General features: G+C 33.0%; 1 protein-coding gene across 7 annotated transcripts in view; it reads left to right on the top strand.

Moving 5' to 3' along the window:
- PJA2 (praja ring finger ubiquitin ligase 2) overlaps nucleotides 1-26,515 on the top strand; it is a 146,359-nt gene extending 119,844 nt beyond the window's left edge. For 5 of the 7 annotated variants that reach the window (XM_074201240.1, XM_074201238.1, XM_074201239.1 and 2 more), the window contains 4 exons: nucleotides 10,294-10,405; nucleotides 20,390-20,504; nucleotides 20,906-21,027; nucleotides 24,561-26,514. In XM_074201240.1, the coding sequence (XP_074057341.1) occupies nucleotides 10,294-10,405; nucleotides 20,390-20,504; nucleotides 20,906-21,027; nucleotides 24,561-24,686 (475 nt within the window). In that variant the 3' untranslated portion in view covers nucleotides 24,687-26,514. Of the gene's footprint in view, nucleotides 1-10,293; nucleotides 10,406-20,389; nucleotides 20,505-20,905; nucleotides 21,028-24,560 lie in introns of all 7 variants that reach the window. The other 2 variants (XM_074201242.1, XM_074201243.1) reach the window with 1 other exon arrangement.
- The last annotated feature ends 1,270 nt before the right edge of the window (nucleotides 26,516-27,785 follow it).

Below are 27,785 nucleotides of genomic sequence, written 5' to 3'. Positions count from 1 at the left end.
TGCTTAATCTACTGTGCCACCTAGCTGCCCCTAGGGTTCAAGTCTTAACAAGATGGTGGATGGGATTGAGACCACCAAGTGTCCAACCCACCACCATTCCCCCAGCCCAGGGAGGAAGCATAAGGATAAGAAATCTTCCCTCCTCTAACTTCTCACTCTTTCCCTTAAAGGTTCTTTCTTCTCTTGAACTTCTTCTAAACTGTCCCCAAACCACAGCTTTTTCTCTTTAAGAATCCCCCTCCTTTCCCTTAACTCTGCACAGCTACCACCCACTCAGTGAGGGAGGGGCTAATTTCTACATGGGGGTGGCTGCACAACCACTTCCTTCTCCTCTTAGAATGATTTGTAAACCACTTTACAAAGTTTCCAAAATCCATCTTTGGTATACAAAGTCAAACCTGCTCAAACCTTCTGTCTACATGCTTCAACCAATTTCCATACTTAATTCCTTTTCATTAGCTCTTCTTGACTTTACTTCATACTATTCTGAACTGAAGTCACATAGCTTATACAGCTATATAAACCACAGATATGATTCCACTTTTCGCAATATATTTTCCATCCAGAGCTTTTAATAATTAGCGTTTCTTGATTATAACTGCTAAAACCCTGGAGAAGGCAAACAGTCATCCAAAAATCCCTTAGCTTAATCAGAATATTCCCTGTCCCCCCCCTTCTTCAAATAAAGTAAGCTGAATAACTTACATGTCTCATAATTTTCTGTAACAATCAACATTACCAAATCTAAATTAATAAATTCCTGAAGCTTTGTTAACATATCATTCTGGGAAATGATTAACTATTTAGTTTCTCCTACACTGGCATATCTTGGTAACCACATTATATACTTTAGGATTAACCTAACTCTAGTCTTTCTGAAATTTATTTTCTAACAACCTCTTTTTTGTTTTCAAATTAAAATAGCATTTCTTTCTATGATAATATTCACTGTCTCCCTTCAAAATGAGGTTACTAGTTCTTCTTGAAGTAACTTTCTCTCTTAGTCCTTTTTCTAAGAGAGTGGGGGGGAAAACATTCTAGCACCACAGAATCATAGAGAACTAAGAAGAGAAGGGAACATAAACAGGGAAAGGGAGAGCCCTTCTCATAATGGTAAAAGTAGTTTGGCCTCCATAATCCATTCCTTTTTAATCAAAATAAAAATCCCTCTTTTAAGTACTCAATGGACAACCTATGAGTGATGGGGGAGGGATCATATTATCTATTGTAACACAGGCAGAAAGCAGGCTCAAGGGAAGAGCCAGAGAGAGTTATATAAATACTGCCTAAAAAATCCAAAACAAAATGAGGCTACCCAAGGAACTCTTTAGGGGAACTTGCAAACTCCTCCTTTATCTATTTAACAAATCATACAAGTAAATAGACATTCAAAGCACAAATACAGTTCACACAAAATCAACAGAATTTTCCAAACTGACAATTTCAAAACACATGTCAATGACAAATTCCTGATGTTTCAAGAATGCAGAGAGGGGAGATTTCAGCCTCTCTTCTGACAAACTCTCCCTCCCAAAGGTAGACCAAATAAATGCTTTCCTTATCCTATTTATTTATTTTCTCATACAAGACAACAATACTTAATCATTTTCTTCTTACTTTTTCCTTTATATTTTAGTCTTATTTACCTGATTTACCATGGGAGAAGGCTTAGGACGGGGTCCTTCCCATTTTAAATATTGTCAGAGACCTCTCAGGATCAAGTGCCCTTAGATCCAAGGCTCTTACGCCCAAACTGGAAGGGGTCACCCCCAACCTTCAGTCACCCAAATGGACCCTCCAGGAATCTAGTGCCCTCAGATTCCAAGGTCTAGGCTTACCATCTTTTGGGTCTCTGTGCACAGACGTTTAATGAGTGTTGTTTGTCCTCACTGACAATCAGGTTCTTGCCACAGATTTGCTGTTCTCTTCCTATGGAGTCTCTCTGCTTCGGGTCATTTGCACAGAGGTGAAACCAAGGCTTCCCAGAAAATGATAAACTGCTAGAATTTGGGGCAGCAGCTCTGCTTTGCCAAAACTGAGAAGCCGAGGTCTCCAATGGGCATGCTATCCCGGAACTACCCCCCAAACTGTATGGGACAAATGCCACTTAAATACATTTCAGAGGCTTTATTCATTTCTGAAGGAATGGGCGACAATCAATTACAGAGATTGAGGCAAAAGAAAAAGGTCCAAGAATCACATTTATCCTAACTAGATTCCCTCCCCCTATGGACCTACCCTCCTTAATGAGGAATGTGGTTTTACAATCTAGATTGGAAAACTAATCTAGGGAAAAGAGCATAAAATTCAAACCAAAACCAGATTATCTCTTCAGACCCAGGAATTGAATGGTTAGACTTCAGTAGATAAGGTAGGGCCAGTTGACTCTTCACCAATATCCCAGAAGTTGCTTTGTCAAGGTAGGAGGGGCATAGGTAACTATTCTCCAATCTATAAAATTCTACTGAAGAAATTTCAGACTTTATCCCACTTATTACCAAGTATTAAAGAGAAGTATACAGTAGCACAAGTATATTTCAGATATTGTCAGTAAAACCTTATCTGACTTAATTTACAAATTAATCTTGTCTAAATAGTTGTTTCCATAGACAAGATCCAAAATAGAACCATACTATGTAGAATTGTTTCCTGTACCAAGGAGTACTCCTGCACTTTAGTATTCTAGCTACAAAATCAACGATATTTTAAAGAAGCAAATTATTTTTGTGTTGGATATTTTAAATTCTAATAATATAAGAGGATATCAGTCAGTTAATAGGTATTTAATAATCACCCACTTTTTGCTAGGCTGTTTTAGAAGTCAGAGATATAAAAACAATAAATGAAATAACTCTTAATTGCAAGGCAGTTACGTTCTAATGGGAGAGACAAGTATGCATATAAATGTGGAAAAGACCTAAAGAGAATGCATAAAAATAGTCATTGTATACAAGGAACTTTGAGAGAGGACACTGGCAGTTTAGGGGAGCAGGAATGATTTTATGTGGGAAGTGATGCTTAAACTGTATCTTAAATAGGGATTCTGACTTAGAAAAGAGAAGGTGAAATATTACAAACATGAAGGGCCAGTCAGTGTATTGGTATGAAGTGTTAAGTGTGAAGAACAAAGAAAAGATCGATTAGGCTGGAGTTTGAGTAATATATAATAAAACTGAAAAATAGGTTAGGACAAAATTGTGAAGAACTTAAAAGCTAAATTGGGGAGATTATATTTGATTCTAGAAGTAGTACTTGAGTTCAGTTCTGCCTATGAGGAATCATTATTCAGTCTTGGGAAAGCAAAGGTGGAAATAAAACAAAAAATTATTTTAAAAGTTACAACACATAGGAACAGAGAGAGTGAAGGAGAGACAGAGAGAAAGACAGGGAGAGAGATTAAAAAAAACAGCCAAGCAGTGCTTCCTGGGCCAAAAGGTCAGAAAAGACTGCTGCCCTGAGCGAGAATCCAACCCAGGTTTTTATGTCTTGCCTCTCATCCAGAGAGCAAAAGGTAAACTCCTTTCCCCTTATTGGATCTGGAATTAGCTAGAAGGTGAAGCCTAAGGAGATCATGATACAAATTTTACATTAAACAATGAGTCAATGGTAGTCAATTTGCATCACCACCCAATTTCTACATTCACAATTCTCTTCTTTCCCCTGCATCAGAATTAGGGGGGTTACTTGGTAAGCCATGCTTCATTAAGGCAAATCATTCTGGTACCATTGTGGAAGATGAACTGAAGTAGGAAAAAACTTGGGGCACTGATACTGATTAGGAGGCTATTGATATAATCTAGATGAGAAAGTACAAAAGCCTAAACCAAGATGGTAATTGTATGAATGGAGAGAAGGTAGTAGATATAAAGAAATAGTGTGTTAGAAATGGCAAGATTTGGCAGCTGATTGAATATATTAAATGAGTGGTTAACAAAAACACCCAAATTTTGAACCTAGAAGAAGAAAAGATTGGTGGTGTAATTCATAAGAAATAGGGAAGTTTAAAAGAAGAGTAAGTTTGCAGAAATGAGGTGCTGGAAAGATAATGAGTTCTCTGTGGGACAAGTTAAGCTGATTGAGCCTTTATTGTTTCTGGTGTATTCAGTTTAAAATATCCAGTCAGGGATTGTATTCATGAGATTAAATCTAAGGGGAGAACCTGGAGCTGAATATGTAGATCTTGAAGTCTTTTTTAGAGAAATTATAATTAAACTCTGGGGATCTGATGAGATCATCAAGAGAGAGAGAGAGAGAGAGAGAGAGAGAGAGAGAGGCAGGCATAGGACAGAGCCTTAGGGAACTCCCATAGTTAAAGATTGTCATGTGAATATTGAACCGCAAAAAGAGACTTAGAAGGAGCAGTCAGACAGAAGGAGAACCAGGAAGAATTGGTGGCATGTAAGTTCAGAGAAGGAACAATATACAGAAGGAGAGAATAAATAATCAAAATGTGTCAGATGGTAACTTTGTTGTTCACTACCCAGCTCCTAATAATAGATCCAGAGAAGACTATGAATGGGGACTTATACACCAAGGGTTGGCATACCAGAGTAGTGAGTAGTTGCAGGTCCTAGGCTAAGAGAATCAAATTCAGAAGCAAACAGAAGTGTTACTGTACTCCAGGAGCAGAGCAGGAGTTTTCCAGTTTTTAGCCCAATCTAAAGGCAAAGTGGACCCTGTGGGTCTGTACCTCAAAACCAAAAGAACTTTCTAATGTCTTAATAGTGACTGTTTCAATAACAGTGTACTATTGTTCAAACTCAGATTAGAAAACTTTAACAGAGATTACTTCAGGGTAAACAATTTGGCCAAGATCTGATTTGTACCATGTATGGAATCATTGAAAGTTTACAGGTCCCCAGCCTGAGCTGATCTTGACATCTTAGAATAAAATTACACTTAATACCCCAAGAAAGCAGTAAGAGACCAACTCAGATCTTTTCTCTGTAAATAGAGCTTGACCTTAAAAAGTCAGAAGGCAGGAAATAGGCTGGAAATAGGCTGGAAATAGGCAAATGAAAATAAATCCCACCATTAAAAAATACAATACAACTATTATGGTGATAGAAATACTCAAGACAAAAACTCAGAAAAAGGGAATAACTCAAATATCTAAAAGCAAAAATCTTTCTAGAAAAGATATGAAACTTTTTTAAAAAGGTTTTATAATTGAAATTATAGGGCTAAAAGATATGAAAAAGAAATTAGAGCTATAAAAGAACATATTGAATATTGAAAAACAAAAACCTTTCCAAATAACAAATTCCATGAAAATTAGAATGAACCAAATCAAAGCCAAAGACAGGATAATAAGAAGAATTAAATGAAGTCAAAATATTTAGGAAAATTTAAGAAAACATAGAATGTCTTGTAGCAAAAACATTTGACCTAAATAATATATTGAGGAGAAAAAATATATAAGAATCATTGGTCTACCAAAATGCCTTAACCCCCCCCCAAAAAAAAGAAAGAAAGAATCCTCTGACTATACCTCCTTTTGAAAAAAAACCCAAAGATTCCAGGTCAAAGAAAAAATACTGAAAGCAACCAGAAAGAAAGATCACACAAAATTTAGCAGCCATCAGAGTGAATAAGTGGACACTTTGAAATAGATTCCAGAAAACCTAACTTAAAACCAAGAATAGCTAACCCAGTAAAACTGAGTGTAATGTTTACATGAGGGAAGAGGTATCTTTAATGAAATAGAGAACTTCCAAATATTGCTGATTAAAAAAAAGATAGAGCTGTATAGAAATTTGACATTTGGACCCAGGAGTAAACAAAAAAGTTAAACATGAGTGAATGATAACAAAGGGATTAAACAAGGATAATCTTTTTACATTCAAATATGAAGAGATGAGCACTTTCATCTTAGAGGAAGTCTAATTAAATAAGACCTCAGAATTGTTCTGTTGTCTTGAGAAAAGAATGGATGGGCTGGGGGAGGAATACACTGAAGGGCAGGAAAGGAAAGGGAATGGTGCATAGATAGAACTCTGCATAGACAGAGCAGGATGGGCAGAAGCAGCTGACACTCGAATTTCATATTCTTCTGAACTATTTTGCCTAGTTTGCGCCACAAATTTTAATAATTTAAGTGAAATAAAAGAATATTTACAAAAATATAAATTATCTAGATTAGTAGAAGAGAAAATTGAATATCTAAATAGACTTATTTTAGAAAAAGGAATTGAGTGGGCTGTAAATTATCTTCTTAAGGAAAAAAGCACCAGGACTAAATAGATTTGCAAGTGAATTCTTTCAAGCCTTTAAAGAACAACTAATTCCAATATTAAATAAATTTTTTGGAATAATAGGCAAAGAAGGAATCATAACCAAATTCCTTTTATGAAATAAATATGACACTGATGAGTAAACCAGAAAGAGTAAAATCAGAGAAGGAAAAGTATAGATCAATTTCATTTATGAATATGGATGAAAAAATCCTAAACATTAGCTAAAAAATTGCAACAATGTTATTACAAAGATTGTACATTCTGAGAAAGTGGGATGATTACCAAGAATACAGGGATGGTTTAAGATAAGAAAAACTATTAACCTCATTGATTATAGTAATAATAGATGTTTTTTAAAGTATTTGATTATATCAGTAGATGCAGAAGACTTTTGATAAAAGTACAGCACTCATTTCTGTTATAAAAAATACTTGAAAGTCTTAATATAATTGGATTTTTTTCTCAAATTGATAAAAAAAAGCATTTAACTAAAACCATCAGCAAGCATAATTTATAGTGGGACTAAGCCAGAAGCCTTCTCTGTAAGATCAGGTGTGAAACTGTCACCAATATTCTTTTTGTATTGGAAATCCTATCAACAGCCATAAGAGAAAAAAATAGAATCAGAAAGGGAATGGGATAATAAAGCTATCTTTTTTTTAGGTGAAGCTATCTTTTTTTAAAAATAAGTTAATATATTTGGAAAATCCCAAGAGACTCAATAAAATATTACTTGAAAGAATTAATTTAACAGGAGGAGCTCACAAAGTAGCAGGATAAAAATGTAAACCCACACATGGATAGGCAAGATCAATATAATAAAAATGGCAATTTTATCTAAACTAATTTATGTATATTTATGTATATATATATATATATTCAATATTCAATTTATTGAATTAGAAAAAATAAAAAATTCATTTGGAAGAACAAAATGTCAAGAATATCAAAGAATTAATGGGAAAAATGTAAAGAAAAGAGGATTAGTAGTACCAGTTCATAAACTATATTATCAGTAATTATCAGATCTAGTACTAAGAAATAGTAGATCAGTGGAAGAGAATAGACGTGTGATTTACAGCAGCAAATAAGTATAATTTTGTATTTGACAAGTATAAAGACTTTCCATTTTTATATAAGAATTAATTTTGGGGGGAAAAATTTGTGGGGGAAAACTGGAAACAATATGGTGGAAAATATGCACAGACCAATAACTTACACTGTTTATCAAGATAAGGTCAAAATGGATACATGACTTAAATATAAAGATAAGACAAGAAAATTAAAAGAATATGGAACATATTAGGTAAAAGATATGGATAAGTGAACAATTTATTAATAAAGAGCTAGAGAGAAAAATGAGATATAAAATGAATACTTTCTGTTACATTAAATTAAAAAGTTTTGTACAAATAAAACAAATGCAACCAAGATCAGAAGGAAAGCAAAAAATTTGGGGAAAAAAATCTTAACTGTTTCTCAGATAATATCTCAAATATATAAAGAACTTTGTTGAATCTATATGAATATGAATCATTCCCTGGTTGATAAATGATCAAAGGATATGAACAGGGAGTTTTCAATGAAGAAATCAAAACAATTTATAGTCATATGAAAAAATTCTCTAAATCATTATTGATTAGAGAAATGCAAATTAAAGCAATCTTGAGATATCATTTTACACCTGTCAGATTGGCTAAAATCCAAATGTTGGAGAGGATGTGGTAAAATTGGAACAATAATGCATTTTGGTGGAATAGTAAACTAGTCCAACCATTTTGAAGAGCAATCTGGAAATAAGCCCAAAGAGTTATTCAATATCATTGGGTCTATTTCCAAAGATGATTAGGGGGAAAGTAAAAGATCTTAAATGTTCTAAAATGCTTATAGCAGCTCATTTTATGATGGCAAAGAACTAGAAATTTCAGGGGTGCTCATCAGTTGGGAAATGACTGAACAAGTTGTAATATATAATTATTATGGAATACTACTGTACTATAAGAAAAGATGAGCTCGCTTAGATCTTAGAAAAATATGGAAAGACTTGCACAAAATAATGAAAAGTGAAATGAGCAGAATTTTATACAATTTTTATTGTATTTAATAAAGGCAATATTGTTTTAAGAATGACTCTGAGTGAATTAGTCATTTTGAGTATTATAAATACCCACATTACCTATTACTTATCTACATCCAGAGAAAGAACTGATAAATAGAATTATGTGTAGAAGGAAATGATGATGTTGTGTATTTTAAAGGAATATTAAATTGTACATAGTAACTTTGCAGCTTCATGTGCAATTGTCTTTATTATTGTACTATGTTATAGAAATGTTTGTTTTATTCCATAAATTAAAAAAAACACACACACAGTTGTGTACAGAAGCATAGTTCACTCAACAGGGAAGTAAAAAGAAAAAAGGGGGAATTATGGAGAGGATAGTTTAAGGAAAGGATTGACCTAAGGAAAACAAACTAAGGGTAAACAAAATTATAGTCCTTTTTGAGATGGCAAAGATTGGGAAATTGAAGAGGTGCCCATAAATTAAAGAATGCTGAACAAATTATTATATATAAATGTGATGGAATATTTTTGTCCTACACAAAATAATTAAGGTAATGATTTCAGAGAAATCTGAGAAGATTGTTTGAACCAATTCAGAATGAAATCAACAGAATCAAGAGAACAATATATATGTACAATGACAGCAAAATGGTAAAGAGACAAAAATTTTGAAAGAACTAGTAACCCTCATTAGAATAATGATTAACCACACTTCACAAAAACTATTGAAGAAACAATATTACTCACTTCTGGATAGAGAAGTAAAGGATCTAAGTACAATATAAGGCATATTTTTGGCCAGTGTGCAAATTTGTTCTGATTGATTATATGTTTGTAATGGGCTTTGTTTTTCTTGCATTCTATTGTGGGTGGCATTTGGGATAGAAGGGAGAGAAAGTAGATTTTTAGCAAATAGAAAAAAAACTTTCTGTACACATATTTATGTACAACTACACCCACAAACGGAGAGACTCACATTTGTATGTAAATGTGTGTATATGTATGTGTTTGTATATATTTATATATATACATGCACATATATATCTACACACAAATAGGTGTGTTTGTGTATATATAATATATATATGTATGTGTGTGTGTATATATATATATATATTATATATAATGAGTTGAAGTTTTTAGATGAGAGAAAGGCAGGAAGAAGAGATCTGGGAAGTTTGAGAGAAGAGAGTCACAAAGCTGTTAAAATGTAAAGTCCTTCAGAATAAAGATTATTTCAATTTATTTTTTGTATTTGTATTCCCAACAACTAACACAATAGTTGTCCCATTATAGACTTGTAATAAATATTTGTTGATTAAGATATTTATATATGTGTATGTATGTGTGTGTATTCCTAGCACAGTACTTGTCACATTGTAAGTGCTTGATAAAGGTTTATTGATTGATTATTCTGCTCCTTGTCATTGGCATATCTTTTTGACAAGCTAAAATGGAATCTAGTATAAATATACAATGTTTAGCTATCTAGATGGATATTTACAGGTAAAAACTTTATTTTTTATTTTTTACAGGAAGATAAAAATTAAATTGTACTGTTCTATGGGTTTCCTGTGATGTACCTTACTATTTGGGCAGGACTTTAAAAATATGATAATCTTCTTGTTAAAAAAAATTAGTTATTTTTTCATTTCATGATGTAATATAGCTCCTTCAAAAACACAGGCACCCTTATTGTCATAATCTCAACCCTAGGTAGGCCAAAGAGTTGAACTATAATAATTGATCTCCCACCTAGACTCCCAGTAGCAAGAAATAAGGTGGGGAAAAACAATGGTAGAGTTTAGTTGGCAGAAAATTTCATAGCATTGATTACTTCCCATAAATTTCTTCTGTGCTTTTGATTCTTCTTCCAAAATATTTATAGCTTATGTGAGTATGATTCTAAATTTCTCAACGTAAATACTCAGTAATGTGGCATATTTTTCTAGGGCAAAATTATTTCCCAAATCATGTTGTATATCTTTTTAGGCTCCTGGATGAATCTGGTGATGGTTTAGGAATTGCCCAAGCTATTTCTTATGTGGATCCTCAGTTCCTTACCTACATGGCATTAGAAGAGCGGCTAGCCCAGGCTATGGAGGTATGTTGTGAACTTCTTTCATAAGAAAATATATGAAGGATTTAGAATGGAAAAAATGGGTATTCTTGTGTGTCACTTAACTCCCTTTACTGCTTAACTGAATGAATAATCACAAATGTCCTTGTCTTAACATAAAACAAAAACAGTAGTGATTGTCATCCTGTGTTTACATACAAATTTCCTGGGGGAAAAAAACTGGCATTTTCTCTAAAAGAGAAAAAAACTTATTAGAAATTTTAGTACCCATACATGTAGATATGTGAGAAGCAGAAATAGTAATTAAAAGACTAGACCTACAAGCTGGAAGTTTCTGGGGATAGAGTACCATTGTTGACACATGTTGGGTTCAGTCCAGGGTCATAAGCAACTCCCCGAGGCTGGAAGCTGCAGAGAAGACACCAACATGCACTGGGTAACTCCAGTATCTGTCCACTGTGTTTCTCTGTGTGCGGTAGAGAACCAGGTCTGTGTGGACCAAACACAGCCTATGCTGGAGTTGACCAGGGCTCTGGACTCAGAGTCTTTAACAGGGGATCGACCCAAGTCAGCCATCTCTCTGATTCTCATTTCCTGTAGAAAAGAAATTGACAAGTCAAGAGGATTGGGACTGAATGGCTTCTTCTGAGGACCTTTTAATGCTAAATCTCTAATCCTTTGTTTATATGCATGTTCATATGAATGTATACATTACTGTGTTCGTAGACATCTCCATGGGTGATGACAAGTACCTGCATTTGAATACATTTGTGGAGGTGTGTGTTTATGCTTCTCTGCAAGATATATGTTCATGTGTGTCAGTGCATGGGTACTTTGCAGATTTACTTTATACTTGTGTGCATGTGTGTGTGTGTGCATTGCACAGATGTATTCATTTCTATATGTGCCAGTGTATGTAGGTAAGCCTCTATGCTTATGTTTTTGCAAGTATTTATTTATACTTGCACATTTAAATATGTATATATCCATGCCTTAGTTTGCATTGTGTATAGATATTAAGGTGCATGTGCATATTTTGCATTGCACTGGCATATACATGTATATCTACATGGTATTTTAAAAATCTTAAAACAGTTTTATATGTTAGTTGAACTTTTAGATTTTTAATAGGCCATTAAGCCTTAATAACTTAAAACTGCCCTAAGACTTTTTGGATACCTTATGTATTAAAAGCTCAATGTGAACATGATAAACATGATATAAGGTAGATATGTAAGAACGGATATATTCATATATCATGTACACATGCACTTCATAAATATATAAATATATTTGCACATATATTTGTATAATACTATTTGACTGAATTATTAAATTACTTCCTTTTTAAAGTTTTGTAGCTATTCTTTGTCCACTCATCAAACTCTCAACCTAATTCTAACCCCTGTCATTCCCAACAAAAGATCTCATTTTTTTTTAGTGAGAAGAGACTAATTAGTATGAGCTCCCTGAAGTCCATAAAACTACTTTATCTTTTATCTTTTCCTCTTGATATAGAAAAAAAATGTCTTTCAGCCCCTCCCTCTGAACCTTGGTCCTATCCCTTCTCACTTCTGTGACCATATTCCTTTAGTCATTTCTTCTCTCTCCCTCTCTTTTCTCATATTCTTTTCCATGTCCATATCTGTAGGCAGAAGAAAAAGAGCCAGTATGTCTTCAGTATAAAAACAAAACTTTTCCTCTATTCTGCTATCAACTTAAACTGCTCTTAGATCTTTCCTTCCTTTCATTTCCACATTTCTCACTTAGAAAAAATATTTATAGGTGCTTTAAAAAAAATTATACGCTACTTCTTTATGATACCACTCATGCCTCCCTTAGCAGAGTATAATTAAACAAAGGAAAACAGTCGCAACTGACAATATATTCCTCATTCTGTACATATATAGTTCATACCTCTTTTGCCTGAGGAAAGGATGTAGAAATTATCAGCTTTCTAAAAATCAAAGATCAGAGTTCCATTATGGCAGCTAGGTAGCTCATTGGATAGAGCACTAGATTTGGATTAAAACCTGAGTTCGAGTTGTACATCAGATACTAAGACCCCTAAAAAAATCATCTCTCACCCTCATTTTCTTCAGCTATAAATTGAGAATGGTAATAGTACCAACTTCATATGGTAGTTGTGAAAATCAAATGAGATAATATATATATATATATATATACATATGTATATATATAATGTATTGTAAACCCTACAGTATATTTATATAAATGTTACATATTATTATTGCAGACATTTTGTCAGTTGAACTGCTGATTCTCTGAGTCAGTTTATATAGGTATTATTTTTTTATGGCACAAGAAGATCCCACTGCATTTTCATGTACTTAACTATAATTTGTTCATCCATTTCCTAATATTGGACATTCACTTTGTTTCCAACTGTTTACTACTTCAAAAATTGTTACACATTCTTTTGTAGAGTTAGATCCTTTCTATCTTTGTACTCTTTCAAGCATATGTTCTGTAGGTATCTCTAAGTCAAAGGATAGTTACAATTTTATCATATAATTCCAAATCATTTTTCAAATCAGTTTGTTCAATTTACAAATCAGTCACTGAAAATAAAGTGTACTCATCTTTCCATACTTCTTCAGTATGAGCATTTTATTTTACCCATTTATTTTCCCACTATCTGATTTCTCTAACCAACTACTCTACTGAAATTGACCACTCAAAGGTGATCTAATTATCAAAGTCAGTACTTTAATTATCATTGTTTTTATCTTTTCAGTATTTGACAGAGTTGACAGTTCCATCCTTGAATACCCTCTTGGCTTCATTATTTCTCTTTTGTTCTAAAAGATACCTCATATTATTTTAGAATCAAAAACAGGTTTACAACTCGTTAATATCTTATTAATAAATGTGCTATTTTAGCATCTGATCTATTTTTCATTTCCTTTTTCTCCTAGTTTAAAACAATAATAAAATCATAATAATGCTTAATATTACTTGCCTATAGTTAAAATCTTTGCTATAACAAGACTTTCAGAATTTTGATTAAAATTTGTTGCATATTTCCTCATGGTAGTCTTAGAGTAGAGAAAGATACCCACTTCTAGCCTTGTTTGGGTTTCTGCCAACTATCAAATTCGAGTTCACCCTGCTTCCTGGCGCTTTATTACTACCTGTGCCATACAATTTTGTTACAGAGCATATGGGGCAAAGCCTCTAGTTGGATCACCCAACTGCATTCTATAGTCTCTTTATCATGATCCAGTACCCTCTTCTTCCTAGAAGCTCACTCCAACCCTGGAACTCAAGTGTTAGAAATACCTTCCACTCTAAGACCATTCCTCTTTGATTGGATGGTGCCTCTCAGAATCATTTAAGGAGGGAATCCAGACCAGTCAGGTGTCTGTCCTCCCTCAGTGACACTTGAGACTTTCTCCATCATTCTCCAATGTCTGGAATTAATTTCTCCCTTCCCCACCCTGCCCACTCTGTGCCCCCAACCTTTTCAACTTTCTTTTTTGTGCTATCTTTGTCCATCAGAATGTAAGCCCCCTGAAGGCAAGGACTATTTTTATTTCTGCTTGTATTTTTGCCAGCATTAAACAGTGCCTGGTACATAGCAAGTTTAATAAATGCTTGTTGATTGATTTGAGATGGATGAACAGCAGAAATTAGAACACTAAAAAAATTTTTTTTGAAAGTTGTCTAAAAATAGATAAACTAGACAAGTTTAGTAAAATCTCATTATTTTCGCATCATTTATAAAAGGCTTGGTTCAGATCCAACCCCTAACACATAATTGTTGCATGATTTCAGACAAAGTGCTTAAAATCTATATGATCTGGGCAATTTTCTAAGACTATGATTTCCAGAGAAGGTATTGACCTTCACTGATAGAGGGAGTTTCTTCATCCACAGGGTTTGATATACCATTGAAATCATACATCTAGTCCCTATTCATCTATACATTTTAAAACCAAACTACTTTGAGCCTTTAATAATCTTTTTTGTGTAATGTCTTGTACAAATCAATACTTTAAGTTCAGTTTACCATAGTATACTTTTCTAAAGGTACTTGTAGCAGGAAGGTCAGGCCTATGGAAAGTTTAATGGCATAAATTGTATGTTTAATGGCATAAATTGTATTAAAGATGTTAGTTGATTTATTCCAATGATCTTAGCATGGATTTAGGAACGAGAAGATTTTCAATTAATAGTATCACACTTTTAGGCTTTGGCTAAATTTATTTTAAGCCCTCTTGCCAGTTGTCACCCTTTTATAAGATGCAACAAAATTCCTGATGTGATAAGATTTATTAATTAATGTTTACAAAGTTCTATGAGATGAGAAATACCATATAATATTTTGAAATTTTTTTTCTGAACTTAAATTACCCCTATGGTAGAAAGGAAAAAGATTATACATGAAACTGTAAATCTTCATTAGTTTTCTGGTTACTTCTCTATTAAAATTAAGCATGTAACTTAAAAAGTTATCATATTTATCTGTGACTGACTTTCCTTCTATTCTCTTTGCATTGGAAAAAAATTACTTCAGTGGACCCCTTTCCCTCCTTCCTATCTATATTCAACATTGCTGTCCCATAATCCCCCATTCCCAACTTGAGAAACAAATATAGTCCAGGAGAACAAATACCCACATTATCAAAGTCTGAAAATATATCTTTTATCCTGTATCTTAGGATGACAGGAGATTTCATAGCATATTAGTTCTCTAGAAAATTTGCAGATCAGAATTCTTATGTCTTTAAAGTTATGTTTTATTATTTTTTATTACTAGCTAGGCTTGAGTGCAGGACTTGAAATCAGGAAGACTTCAGCCTCAAACACTTTTTGTGTGATTGTAGGCAAGTCACTTAACCTCTCTCTCCTTAGTTTGTTCATCTTTAAAGTAAGAATAATAAGAATAATAACTATATCACAAGATTGTTGTAAGGATCAAATCAGTTAACATATGTAAAGCACTTTGCAAGATTTTAAAATCTATGTGAATCTTAACTTTAGTGTGGTTTTTTTTTGTAGTTGTTTAAATTGTTTTCATGATTCTGCTCACTTGACTCTGCCGAATTGAGACTTTTGCTCCCAGGATGCTCTGAAATTGACTCTTTTCTAATTCCTTACAATATAATAACATTCCATTACATTCATATTACCACAGTGTTCAGCCATTCTTCAGTGAATGGCTTTCCCCTCCCTTTATTTCCAGTTCTTTACTATAACAGAAAAAGCTGCTATTTTTTTTGTACATAGGTGTTTTTATCATCTTTCTTTGTACAGTACTAACAGTGGTATCACTGGATTCAAAGGACATTCAAATTTTAATGACTTTTAGGGCATAGCTCTAAATTATAGACCATTTCAAGCAACTATGAATATACCTATTTTCTGGAAACCTAATTTTTTTCATTTTCCTCTGTTACCTTTCACAATCTAATTAGCATGGTTTTTTAATTTGCAACATTTCTTCATATTGTAATAGGCAGCTTTTGCTGCAGCCTTTTCATTAGATAACTTGCCTTTAAATAAGTAACCTTATCCTTTCCCTCTTTCTCAGTTCCTCTTTATGTGTTTTCTCCCCTCTTTATGTGTTTTCTCCCTATTAAAATTTAATATATCATTCATTTAAGTTCAAAATATATAATCAGATAACTATATCAGGTTAATAATTCTTTTAAATTCAAAATATTCTTTTAATTGTCTTCCATTCATTTGAGTCATATTTTAAATAAATGTGTATAATAGTTTCCATATAATTGAACATAAATAAATCTTTCCTTTCAAAATAATGTTGTATGTAGTTTAAGTAGCAAGCATAAGATATTACCAGTGCAGGAATTTTGTTACCAACTTTTCAAATTCAATTATATAAATTAGTATTGTAAGCTCTCCCATTTTTTTTTCTTTTTTCTTTTTAAAGCTAAATTTCTCCCACCAAACAAGTTAGCACCTTTTCAAACAAGTTTCTCTGTGGTTTTAAATTTCCCTAACAGTTTTGAAGTGTTATCAGTGTTTATTTGTCACTTCAATTTCCATAATTTCTTTGCCTAAGACCTTTTCAATTTTTATATTTTCTTCCTAACTCCCATTAATGCATGCTTAAATGTTATTCTTCTCTCTGCTTCATGAAATTTAAATCCCTCATCAAAGTAGAAACATTTGTTTTTAATATCAAAAATAGTCATCTCACTGTTTAGGGCTGGCTATTTTCAGCCATATATTTACTCCTTTCAAATTCACGCAATAGGTACGTTCCTAAGCATAATATATTTTTTCTTACATTTCATAAATTTATTCCCTCCCAAGACTAATTCTTCTACTACTTTATTTTCTTTCTATTCCTCTTGTACCTACTTCATAGTGAGGATCCAAGAAGAAATGCATAGTATTTTGCCCAGTTTCAATCACTATAGATGTCTGCTGTAATTTTTATAATTAACTCCTGCTTTCATATTAGTAGTAATGTGGTGGTAAGAAGATAGATGAAATCATTTTTTGAGCCAAGAATCAAACATATCTAGGTTGTTTTCTTGTTTCTTCATTTTCACCTGAATTGATTCCAAATGGAATCATCTACAGGAGACCCATTCTTTTCTTATTTACTTGAGTTGAAATTTTTTGTGAACATTTGAACATCATTGCTATAGTAAATTCCAAAGAATAATAAATATACTACTAACATCCGCTTATCTCATAAAAGAAAATGAAAAAAGTTCAAATCAAAGGAATGATTATGGTAAAGGGGAGATAAGGAAGAAAAATAAGCATTTTTTAAACTTTTTTCATAACTTTAGCATGAATACATAGATAATTAATCAGATTTATTCACAATTTCAAGTATATCTTACTTTGAAATATAACCATATAAAGATTAACTTGACTTACCAATATTTTACTTTTTAATTAAAAGTATCCCAATTCATACACATTGCATTAATCACTAAAAGTAATTTGTTGGACAAATATGAAGCTGCATTCTAAGTAATAAACTTTTATCATATATTTAGCTTTAGTAATCCTTAAATATATATAACCATTTTTTTAAAAGTACTTCTCTTTCAAAAGAGAAAAGACTGCTGATTTTCAATGTTGTGACAAAAGTAGACAAATTCTCATTCAAGTCATATTTGCCACACATGTATATCTGAAAAACAAATTCTGCATTTTGAACATCTTCTAGTCTCATAATCTTTCATTTATATATTCAGAAAATAGAAGGTGCATTACATGAAGGGGCAATGTATTTCCTTGTCAACCACATTAGAAAAGTTTATTTAATTCACAATTACATAGTCCCACATTCTTAAAATGTATAATAAATCATAGCAAAAGCTGTTTAAATTTTAAGGACTCTTTCCTGAATCATAAACATTCTTGAAAGGACAATGTTGACTAATTCAATTCCATTCAAGGAGCATTTATTAAGTCCCTATTAGGTGCTAAATATGCAGGGAAGAGCATACTGAAAGAAAAAAAATACCTTCAAGGCACTTCCATTTCATCAATGGAGGAGCTACATATATTTTGTTAGTAAATTAAAGTTATGTAAAAAGTAAATACAAAGTAATTTTCTTGGATTAGCACTGTTAAATGACATCAAGAAAGGCCTCCTGAAAGAGATGGAATACATTGAATGAAGCTAGGAATTCCAGGAGGCCAAGAGGAACAGAATTGTTTTGTATGTGTTGTCATTTTAAAAACATGGAGAGCAGTCTTACTTTGGTAGATAAGGAAGCCAAAGAATAGTACCCACTTTTAATCATAGCTAAATGCCAAGAATTATGAGAATCATGTCCAATAGTTGAAGGTAGAAATGGATTACTTTTGTTTGTTCCTTATTAATATTTTAAATATGAGATTAGTGCCTTAACATATACATATATATATGTGTGTGTATGTATATGTGTGTGTGTGTGTGTGTGTGTGTGTGTATACATATATATATAGTAATATTAGCCACTAACATTCACAAAGAATTTTTTTATCAAGAAAGCTCATTTGGGGCAGCTAGGTGGCTCAGTGGATAGAGCACCAGCCCTGGAGTCAGGAGTACCTGAGTTCAAATCCGGCCTCAGACACTTAATAATTACCTAGCTGTGTGGCCTTGGGCAAGCCACTTAACCCCATTGCCTTGTATAAAAAAAAAAAGCTCATTTGATGTCATTTGATTTCATAACCACTATGAGGTAGATGTTGTAGTTATTTGTATATGAGTTTTACAGTTGAGGAAACTGAGGCATCAAAAATTGTGAAATGACTTAACTAGGTTCACAAAGTAAATAAGTAACATGACTGGTATTCAGATTCACATTTTGTTTTCCCCCATTATGCATTATATGGCTCAAGTAGAAAAAATAAATAAAAGTCCAAACTGAAAATCATTCTTTAGTCATACTTAATTTTTTTTCAGGTAATTTTTAGTATATTCCATGTTCTTGCTCATTGATTATGTTTGAATTAAAGTGAATTTGGGTAATTTATTTATAACCCAATTAAACTTTTCTGCAAAAAAGGCAAAAATTCTTTTTAAGTTTTTTGTGTTTTTTTCCCAGTGTCTTGTAAATTGGCTAATATAATAATATAGGTCAGTATTATGAACTTCATTTTTCTTAGATGTAGAGAAAAATATATCTGTTTAAAGAACAACTTTCAGTGTGTGAATGGAAACTTTTTTATTTTATTTGCATTTACTTTTTTGAATTTTTGACATGATTTTATTAGTGTAAGGAACTCCCAATGAGAAAATTCTTTCAAGCCAGTGGATCAGCAACTTTTTCAATATTATCTTTTAAAGTTGTCTACAACACGTGTTTGAGACATAATCATTATCAGATTTCTACATGCTCTACTAGGCTACTACTTTATTTGGACATATTCTATGTTTCAAGTATAATCATAGTCAGATTTTGTATATCTGCTTCCTCAACAATGCTCACACTTTTCCTCCCTCCAGCTGTAATTCCCATTGTAACCACCCTTGTATCAACCCTCATTATAACCCTGAGTATTTATTACAATTATTTTCTAATAGGGCATTCTGTCTGTACTGCCATTCCCCCTTCCTCCAAGTCTACCTTCACATAATTGGAAGACAGACTTAAACTCCTCCAGGGATTTCTCTTTCCCTTCTGAGTAAAGTTCAGTATCTTTCACCCATTATTCAAGGCCTACTGCAATCTTTATTTTCAAATTCACTTGCATTCAAACTTGTCCCCTTATACCTGCAGGGTATACTTTCCTGTGGAATTCCTTTTCATCTTTTAAAGTCAACTTACTTCAGGAACACTTCCATCATTCTCCTCTCTCTCAAAGTTGATTGTAACTGATCTCCAAAACCATTTGTTTCTGTTTTATGTACTTGGTATGGATTGTATACACATGATATTCCTCTGCTAGACTGAGTTAAATGACGAGGAATGGTGTCCTAACTAAAATTTTTATTACAACAGCATCTAGCATAGTGTTCTAGATACAATGTCTAATAAATATGTGTTGAATTTAATATAAAGTTGACTAAATCATATAACCTAATTCTTTCCATAAACCAGAAGTCCAACTCTACTGACTTTAACATTAGCCATGTAATTAATACTTGAGGTGAATTAGGTTTTCTTGCTTCCTCTTTGCATCATATTCTTCCTTTTCCTTTATTGAAAGGATTTCAGCCACCCACAACATTTCCATTTCTTCTCTCCTTCCATATTTTACTGTCCTTGCTGGTATTTCCTAACACCTGAGATGGAGAGTTGGGAGGAGGGAACATTGCCTCCATGGGGATGCCATTTTGGGACCAAGTCCTACTTCCAGTAAAAGTCTAAAATGTTTTAGGAAGAAGGGATTGCTGATAAGGAAAGTAATATTTTTTTAACTAGGAGTCTATATTTTGAAGAAGAGGTAAGTTAAACTGATCTGTTATAATGTGATTAAATTCTAGACAGTTACCATGAAACATTATTTGCTGCTTGCAATTGTTTTTGAGTAAACCACATTGACCTTTTTCTCTCTCAGACCGCTCTGGCCCATTTAGAGTCTCTTGCAGTTGATGTTGATCAGGCTCATCCACCTGCCAGCAAAGAAAGCATTGATTGTCTTCCACAGACCATCGTTACAGAAGATCACACTGGTAGGAAAAGAGTGACCCAGAAAATATTAAAATTATTCATTCACTGTATGCCAAAGTACACAATCAGTCTGCATGTAAAATGGAACTTTAAAATCTTTTGTTACATTTTACAGAGAAGCAACATTTCATAAAATAGTATTTGGCAATATTAAATGGCCTACTGGAACAGATATTCCTTCTTCATTAGGTTGTTTGTTAAAACTAAATTGAATCCTTATCAGGTATAGGCTTGTTTGCAAGTTCCAGCAGAGTATGGATTTCCAAGATTTAACTAATTCATTACTCTCTTATGAATTGATCAAGGTTTTTTTTGACTCTCTTAAGCAGTGATTTTCATTTTCCCTTTTATTTAAGTTAAATATTATGAACAAGTATTTAAACTGAATACTTTACTTTTTCAGCTGTTGGTCAGGAACAATGCTGTGCTATCTGCTGCAGTGAATATATTAAGGATGAAATAATAACAGAGTTACCATGTAGCCATTTCTTTCATAAACCCTGTGTAACTCTTTGGCTGCAGAAGGTAAGTTTTTATTTGACTTTTACTTTCCCTTGTTAATAAGGCATTTCTATAGTTTTTCTCTAGAAACTAATACTGAGAGAATAGTTCTAATTTATTTTTTTTTATTTTTCCTCTTTCTTTGTTAAGAAAGTATAGAAAATCAAAAGCTCTATCTTCTCCCCTAATCTCCTACTCAGAATCCCCCATTCTCTTTCCCTACTCAGAATCCCCCATTCTCTTTCCTCTCCTTTGCTTTACTTTCTCCATGGCTAACTCACTTAGTTTTTCATCCCCATCTGCCTTCTTCTTTAGAAGACTTATCTCCATTAATTATTTGTTCTTTCTTTCATTTTCAATATCTCTTTCTCCCTTGCTCCTTCCCTACAATATAAAACATGTCTAATCTCGTTCACTTGACTCTGCCATACCCTCAAGCTATCATCTTTTTATTTTATCTTCTCCCTTTCATAACCAATCTCTTAGGAAATTCATATACTCTCATTGCCCCATCATTTCCCATCCCTCTCTCTTCTGTCTCTTGCATTTGATATTACCACTCAACAGAAAGTTCTCTGTCCAAGGTTAGTAGTGATTTCTTAGCTACTAAAGTCTTTATGACTCTACTTCAGTGTAGATTTTGATATTGTAAGCCAGAAACTCACTTTTTTTTCTTACCCTCTATGATACTGATTTCTCTAGGTCCTCATCTTTTAGCTTACTAAGTGCAAGGAATTTCATAAACTCAATTCTGGGCCCTTTCTGAACTTAGCATAGAACCTGACTCATAATGGACATTTAATAAATGTTTATTCTCTTCCCTGCTCCCAAGTACATATATCTACCCTCTTTTCCTGAATTAAGAGAGATGTCTTACATTACCCACTGCCTCTTGTTTACGTGAGGATCTCAAACTCAGCATTTCTAAAATAACTCGTTTTCTCCTTAAACATCCCCACTAATGTTTTCAGTACAATTCTGTTTCCAATCATCCAGGTTACCAACCTTGTAATCCTTCTTGATTCTTCATTTTCCTTCACCCCTTCTCCATAACCAGTTAATTGCCATTCCATTTTGTCTTGACTGCATCACTTAACAACTTTCCCCTTCTCTTCACTGATCTAGCCTCTATTCACTTAATAAATATTGTTGTTGAATTATTTTTTTGAATTCTGTTTTTATTCATTATTAGAAATACATACACACATAACAACTAAAGATTGATCATTTTAAACCATTTTGCTATATTGAAAGGCAGTTCCATTTTGCTATATTGAAAGGCAGTTCTGGAAATTCACTATTTTTGGTCTTAATCTTAAAAATGTTAAATTTTTTTATAAATTTATGTTTGCTGTAGTGTAATTGTAAATTTCTCAGACAGTGGGACTTTAAATAGTTCACTAAAAAAAGTAGTATCAAAGAGGCAGCTAGGTAATGCAGTGGCTAGAGCACTGGCCCTGGAGTCAGAAGGACCTGAGGGCAAATCCAACCTCATACACTTAATAATTACCTAGCTATGTGTTCTTGGGCAAGCTACTTAGCCCCATTGCCTCGCAAAAAAGAAAATAGTATTGGAATATTTCAATATATACTTTTTCTTCAGTCCCTTGCATATATTGTGCATATGATAAAGAATATTGAGATTTGGGGAAAATTTCCTCTACATTAAGATTTGCACTTGTTCTATAAATATTTGATCTTCATTTTAAAGATAAACCAATCATCTTCATTTTAAAGATAAACCTGAAATCTAGGTTAAATTTTCCCCCCTTTTTTTACATCAGTGTTTTATGTCTTTAAATACACTTGGGAACATTAAAATTTTAATATTAATAATCTGCTTAATTTATCTCTTGCCCTATTTTCTAAGGGGAAAAGATCTGTTATTTTCAAAGTAAATCTAATATATGACAACTAAATCAAATCTTAAAATCTAATTACCAAAATTACTTGTGTACATTCTATTCCAGCTGATTTTCAAAGTAATATCCCAGAAATTCCTAAAAGTACGTAATGTGAATCACAACATTTATATTTTTGTTTTAAAAATTCATAGAGATTAATGATTTGTTTATCCCTTGGTTTGCTTGTTCTAAAAGTGTCATATTCTTCATAATATTATATCATTTATGTTGTCCACATTTATAATGCCTACACTATTATATACAGTATTTGACTTTACCCTGTTGACCTCTTAGCTTTTTGTTGTTTTGTTTTTTTGCAAGGCAATATGATTAAATAACTTGCCCAAAATCATATACAACTAGATTTGAACACAAATTTGAGCTCAGGTCCTTCTGACTCCAGGGCAAGAGCTTTATCCACTGAGCCACCTAGCAGCTGCCCCCTTGACCACTTAGTTTTTCAGCTAACTCAGCTACATATACATATTCTATTTTCATTTTAAATTTTGATTTTTTTAATCTTCAATAATACTTTTAACCTATTTGTCTTTGCTACTATAACATGATGCAATTAACACCATGACTCCTGTTCTTTGCTTGGTGGTATTTGCATGTATCTTATGCCTTTCCTCAATAGAATCCATAAGAGCTGTCTTCTTTTTGAAACAGGAAAATAGAAAAATTGTGATTAAAAAATTTTAACCATTTTCTCCCCTTATTTTCTCTCTCTCCCCCTAATTTTCATCTTTACTATATCAGAATCTTTAATGAAATAGAACAGTAGAAATTTGGAAAAGTTTCCATGTCACAAAAAATCTATCATGTTTTATGTATGTTCTCTTTTACACTTAAATCACCACAATTTTGTCTCAAGAATTCTGTAAGAATTTTCATTTTCCTTGTACTTCCTTGTATCCTTATAATCAGAGATCAGAACTAAACAGGAAATATGTAATGACATGAAAAGAAAATCAGAAACAACATTCTATGGATGTGTATATGATGTGCATATGTAGATGTCATGTACATATATGCTTATGATGGCCATATGTATGAGAGCACATGGCCTGCAGCATCTCTCCACAGTTCCTTGCTTCCCAGCAAGTGACTCTGCCCTAGAGAAGGTGTCTCTCTCCAGCCACTCTTCTAGTTCAATACCCCTGTGGGGAGACTTGGCTTAGCAAGAGCACAGATCACCTGGAAGCCCACAGACTTGTTCTTTCTCCTTTTCTGGCTTCTGCTTTTCCTGGTCTGTTTGGAAAGCAACCATCTCTCCCTCTCCACAACCATCTCTCCCTCTCCTAAAGAGTGACCTGTGCTCTCTGGATTGAACTTGGAATTAAAAGGAGACTCATGGTAGAATAACAAAAATGAGCTAGATCCTTTGGCCCAGTGACTGGTGGAACAAGCTTAGTCTATTAAGTGGGTTTTTGATTTCTTAATGTTTTGGTCTGCATTATACCTTAAATTATTTTTATTGGTCTCCATTTAACCTAAGACTCTCATATGTGTGTGTTTTTTTAAGTTACTTAACCAATTTTTAGCAGGGTTATAATTTAAGATGATTTTGTTTTCCAAAAAGAAAAAAAGAAAAATCTAGGTACTTTTTTGGTCAGGCTTACTATCTGTAACTTGTTTTTTCTTCTTCTTCAGTCAGGAACGTGCCCTGTTTGCCGACACGTGCTTGCACCCATCCTTCCTCAAGCAACTGCTGCCACCTCTTTCCTGTCTGATCATGATTCCCTGCCTGCAGTCCACACTGTTACAGGAACTCAGTAAAATTTAGCATTTGAAATGAGATCATTCAGTTCATCAAACTAAACTTATAAATTCTTTCTAATTTATTCCAATGTGAAAATAAGTACATATAAATATACATTAAATATTATATATAATATATTATTTAGAAAGGAAGCATTAAACTTTCTAAATTATATTTAGGTTGCAATAAAAATTGATATTTTCAAACTGAAGTTGAAGTAAATTGAACCAGTTTTCTTCAATTGAATGTTACTATTAATTGTAGGTAAAATAAGCATTAGTTAAATCTATCTAAAATAATTACCATTTATGTAACACATTATAGGTTTGCTTTCTTGCAACTGCAATGCAGTTAGAGCTTATTAAAGTTCTGCTTATAATCTATTTTACACAGCGTAATGAACTTTAGTTTGTCAAAAATAGTGCCACTAAGTGACTTTGTAATTGATTTCTCATATTTGCATCAAATGTGAAGACTTCCTGTGGTCACAGCAGTAGTAAAGATCTGGTTTCACTGGAAATAAAAAATATATAATGAAATGTGTTTTTTCATCATTTCTTTACATTGCAGTAAGTTTTGGTTGATTCAGAATTGACATGGAGCATATTCCATGTCTGTTTTTTATTTTTTGGTTTTTGGGAGTTTTGGTTTTTGTTAAACAATGGGGTTAAGTGACTTGCCCAAGGTCAGCACAACTAGGTAAACATTAAGTGTCTGAGGTCAAATTTGAATTCAGGTCCTCCTGACTCCAGGACAAATGCGCCATCTACTACACCATCTAGCTGCCCTAGAATGTGTTATTCTTGACATTAGGGTTCCTCAAAATTACAATTGAAAGGGGGTGGCTGGGTGGCACAGTGGATGGAGCACTGGCCCTAGAGTCAGGAGGACCTGAGTTCAAATGCAGCCTTGGGCAAACCACTTAACCCCATTTGCCTTGCAAAAACCTAAAAAAAAAAAATTACAATTGAAAGATAAATCATTCTGCACAGAAAGATAAATCATTCTGCACAGACCATGAAAAGAAGAGACAAAATCTCTTAGATTACTCTGAACAAGACAGAAAACAGTTGTTTTATATGAAATAATTAATATGATAAAGGTTTTTTTTTCCAGTTTAGAATTATAATTTAGCTCATGTAGTTCAACCTCTCTAGTTAGAACATTTAGAATGTCTGCACCAGAATATACAGTATTTGGTTTTGCTCTTTTGGCAGCTCATCTAGTTTTCTAGCTAACTCCTAAATGCCACATTTGTTATTTTCTTGTGTTTTATAGAATAAAAATCTAAGATAGGAAGACATAGAAATTTGCCCAACATCAATAATAGTAATAGTAATAGTAATAGGGTCATACTGTTAGAGAGCTGGAGCTTGAGGATGCCAGGAAACTCTCTAGGCTAATCTCATTTTACTGATGGGAAAAACTGAAAATCAGGCAAGTATGTGCCTTAGCCAAGAATATAATAGTAGTAGTAATCATCAGAACTGAGATGTGAACCTCCTCTCTTCTAATTCACAAGCTCTTAAAACATCACAATACTAATACCACCAAGTAGTTTATCACTCTTATTAGTCATTTGATTTTTTATCAGAAGAAACAATAGCTTTTTTTTCTAATTTATGTATCTATTATGAAGCAAGTTGCATAAAGTATTATTCCCATTTTGCAGGTGAGGAACTGAGGCTCACAGAGATTAAATGATTTTTTTAAGTGTCAGGTTTAGAATCAAAACTGAGTTTTTTGATTCTAGGTGAGAAAACTACCAATTTAATTTCCAAACACCTTTTTCTGCTACATCAAAAATTTAAGACAAACATAATATAATAAGGTGAATTAGAGGTAAATTTTTTCTTAATTTTTTCAAATATTTTGTTAGGTAAATATTCAAGAGTCAATATGCATAATTTATTCTTGAATTTACTGTCTGTATACATACTTATATACATGCATACTCTACATTCAATTTCTGAAATTTTTTTTTTAATTTCTGAAATTATTAAACCAAACATTATTTTCTTGTTCACCCTGCTACATCAATAAAGTAGGAAAAAATATTTCATAAGCTATCAGTTAATATCAACAACCAGAATGAAGCAAAATAGTTGCCGTATTATATAAATCCTATCACAGTTAAATTAATAAAATAAATTCTGCTTTGCTGTAGCAATTTGTTAACCAGCCAGAGTTTATTATTATTATTATTGCCATTATAATCTATATTCTGGTACTACTGAGCCCTAAGAGACAAAGACTAAAGTGAAATAGTCCCTACCATCAAGGAGCTCATAACTACAGTAAAAATAAGTGTATATGTATAAAATATATACAATTGAATACAAGGGCACTAGCACTCAATTGACCAGTGAGGTTGGAGGGGGAAGTTTCATATAGAAGAGGGCAGAGGAACCTCTAGCCTGTGTGCTGTATTGGTCGAGCATCATCAAGGCAACTGTAGGTGGGACTTGAAATTCAATAAATCTAGTAGCTTTTTGTTATTGAATTAATTAAATGTTTGATCAAAGATAGCCCATGAATGATGGCATAAATATCCAAATGACCCTTGGCAGAAGGGTCCCCCACTCCTGATGTTAAAGGTGGCACTTAATCTGAGTCTTAACAACAGACACCTACAAAGTTAAGGAGCAAGTCTTCAGGCACAGAGATTCAGCAGATGGAACACTTCTTGTATGTACAGAAGAAGTAGTCCAAAATGGCTGGATCAGAGTATGGAGAAGAGTAGTGTGTAAAATGATTGGAAAGATAGAAAGTACAGAGATTTAAATATTGTGTATATGTGATTGTGAGATGAGAGGAAAATCACTTCTCCCTTGTTTTAGTAGCTAATTATTGAATCAAGGACTTTTTCTACTGCCTCATCCAGAAATCAACCAGTGTGGGGAAATCTTTCTCAGAGATTTACCCAGCCAGGATGACTATGATCTAATCAAAGGCAGTAAAAGAAATTCTAAGTTAAGAATGAATTCCTTCTCATTTTGTTTACTCTGACAGGTCTGGGAAATGAATTCTCCCTTTTGTGGAGACAGTGATATGGAAGTTGACACATCTCTGATCAAAATTTGATGTGACCAGTGTCACAAACCTCCAGACCCTCA

The sequence above is a fragment of the Macrotis lagotis genome, chromosome X, assembly GCF_037893015.1.
Source record: "Macrotis lagotis isolate mMagLag1 chromosome X, bilby.v1.9.chrom.fasta, whole genome shotgun sequence".
NCBI classification, from domain to species: Eukaryota; Metazoa; Chordata; class Mammalia; order Peramelemorphia; family Peramelidae; genus Macrotis; species Macrotis lagotis.
The sequence above is the reverse complement of the archived record's forward strand: the minus strand, read 5'-3'. Positions and strand labels throughout refer to the sequence as shown.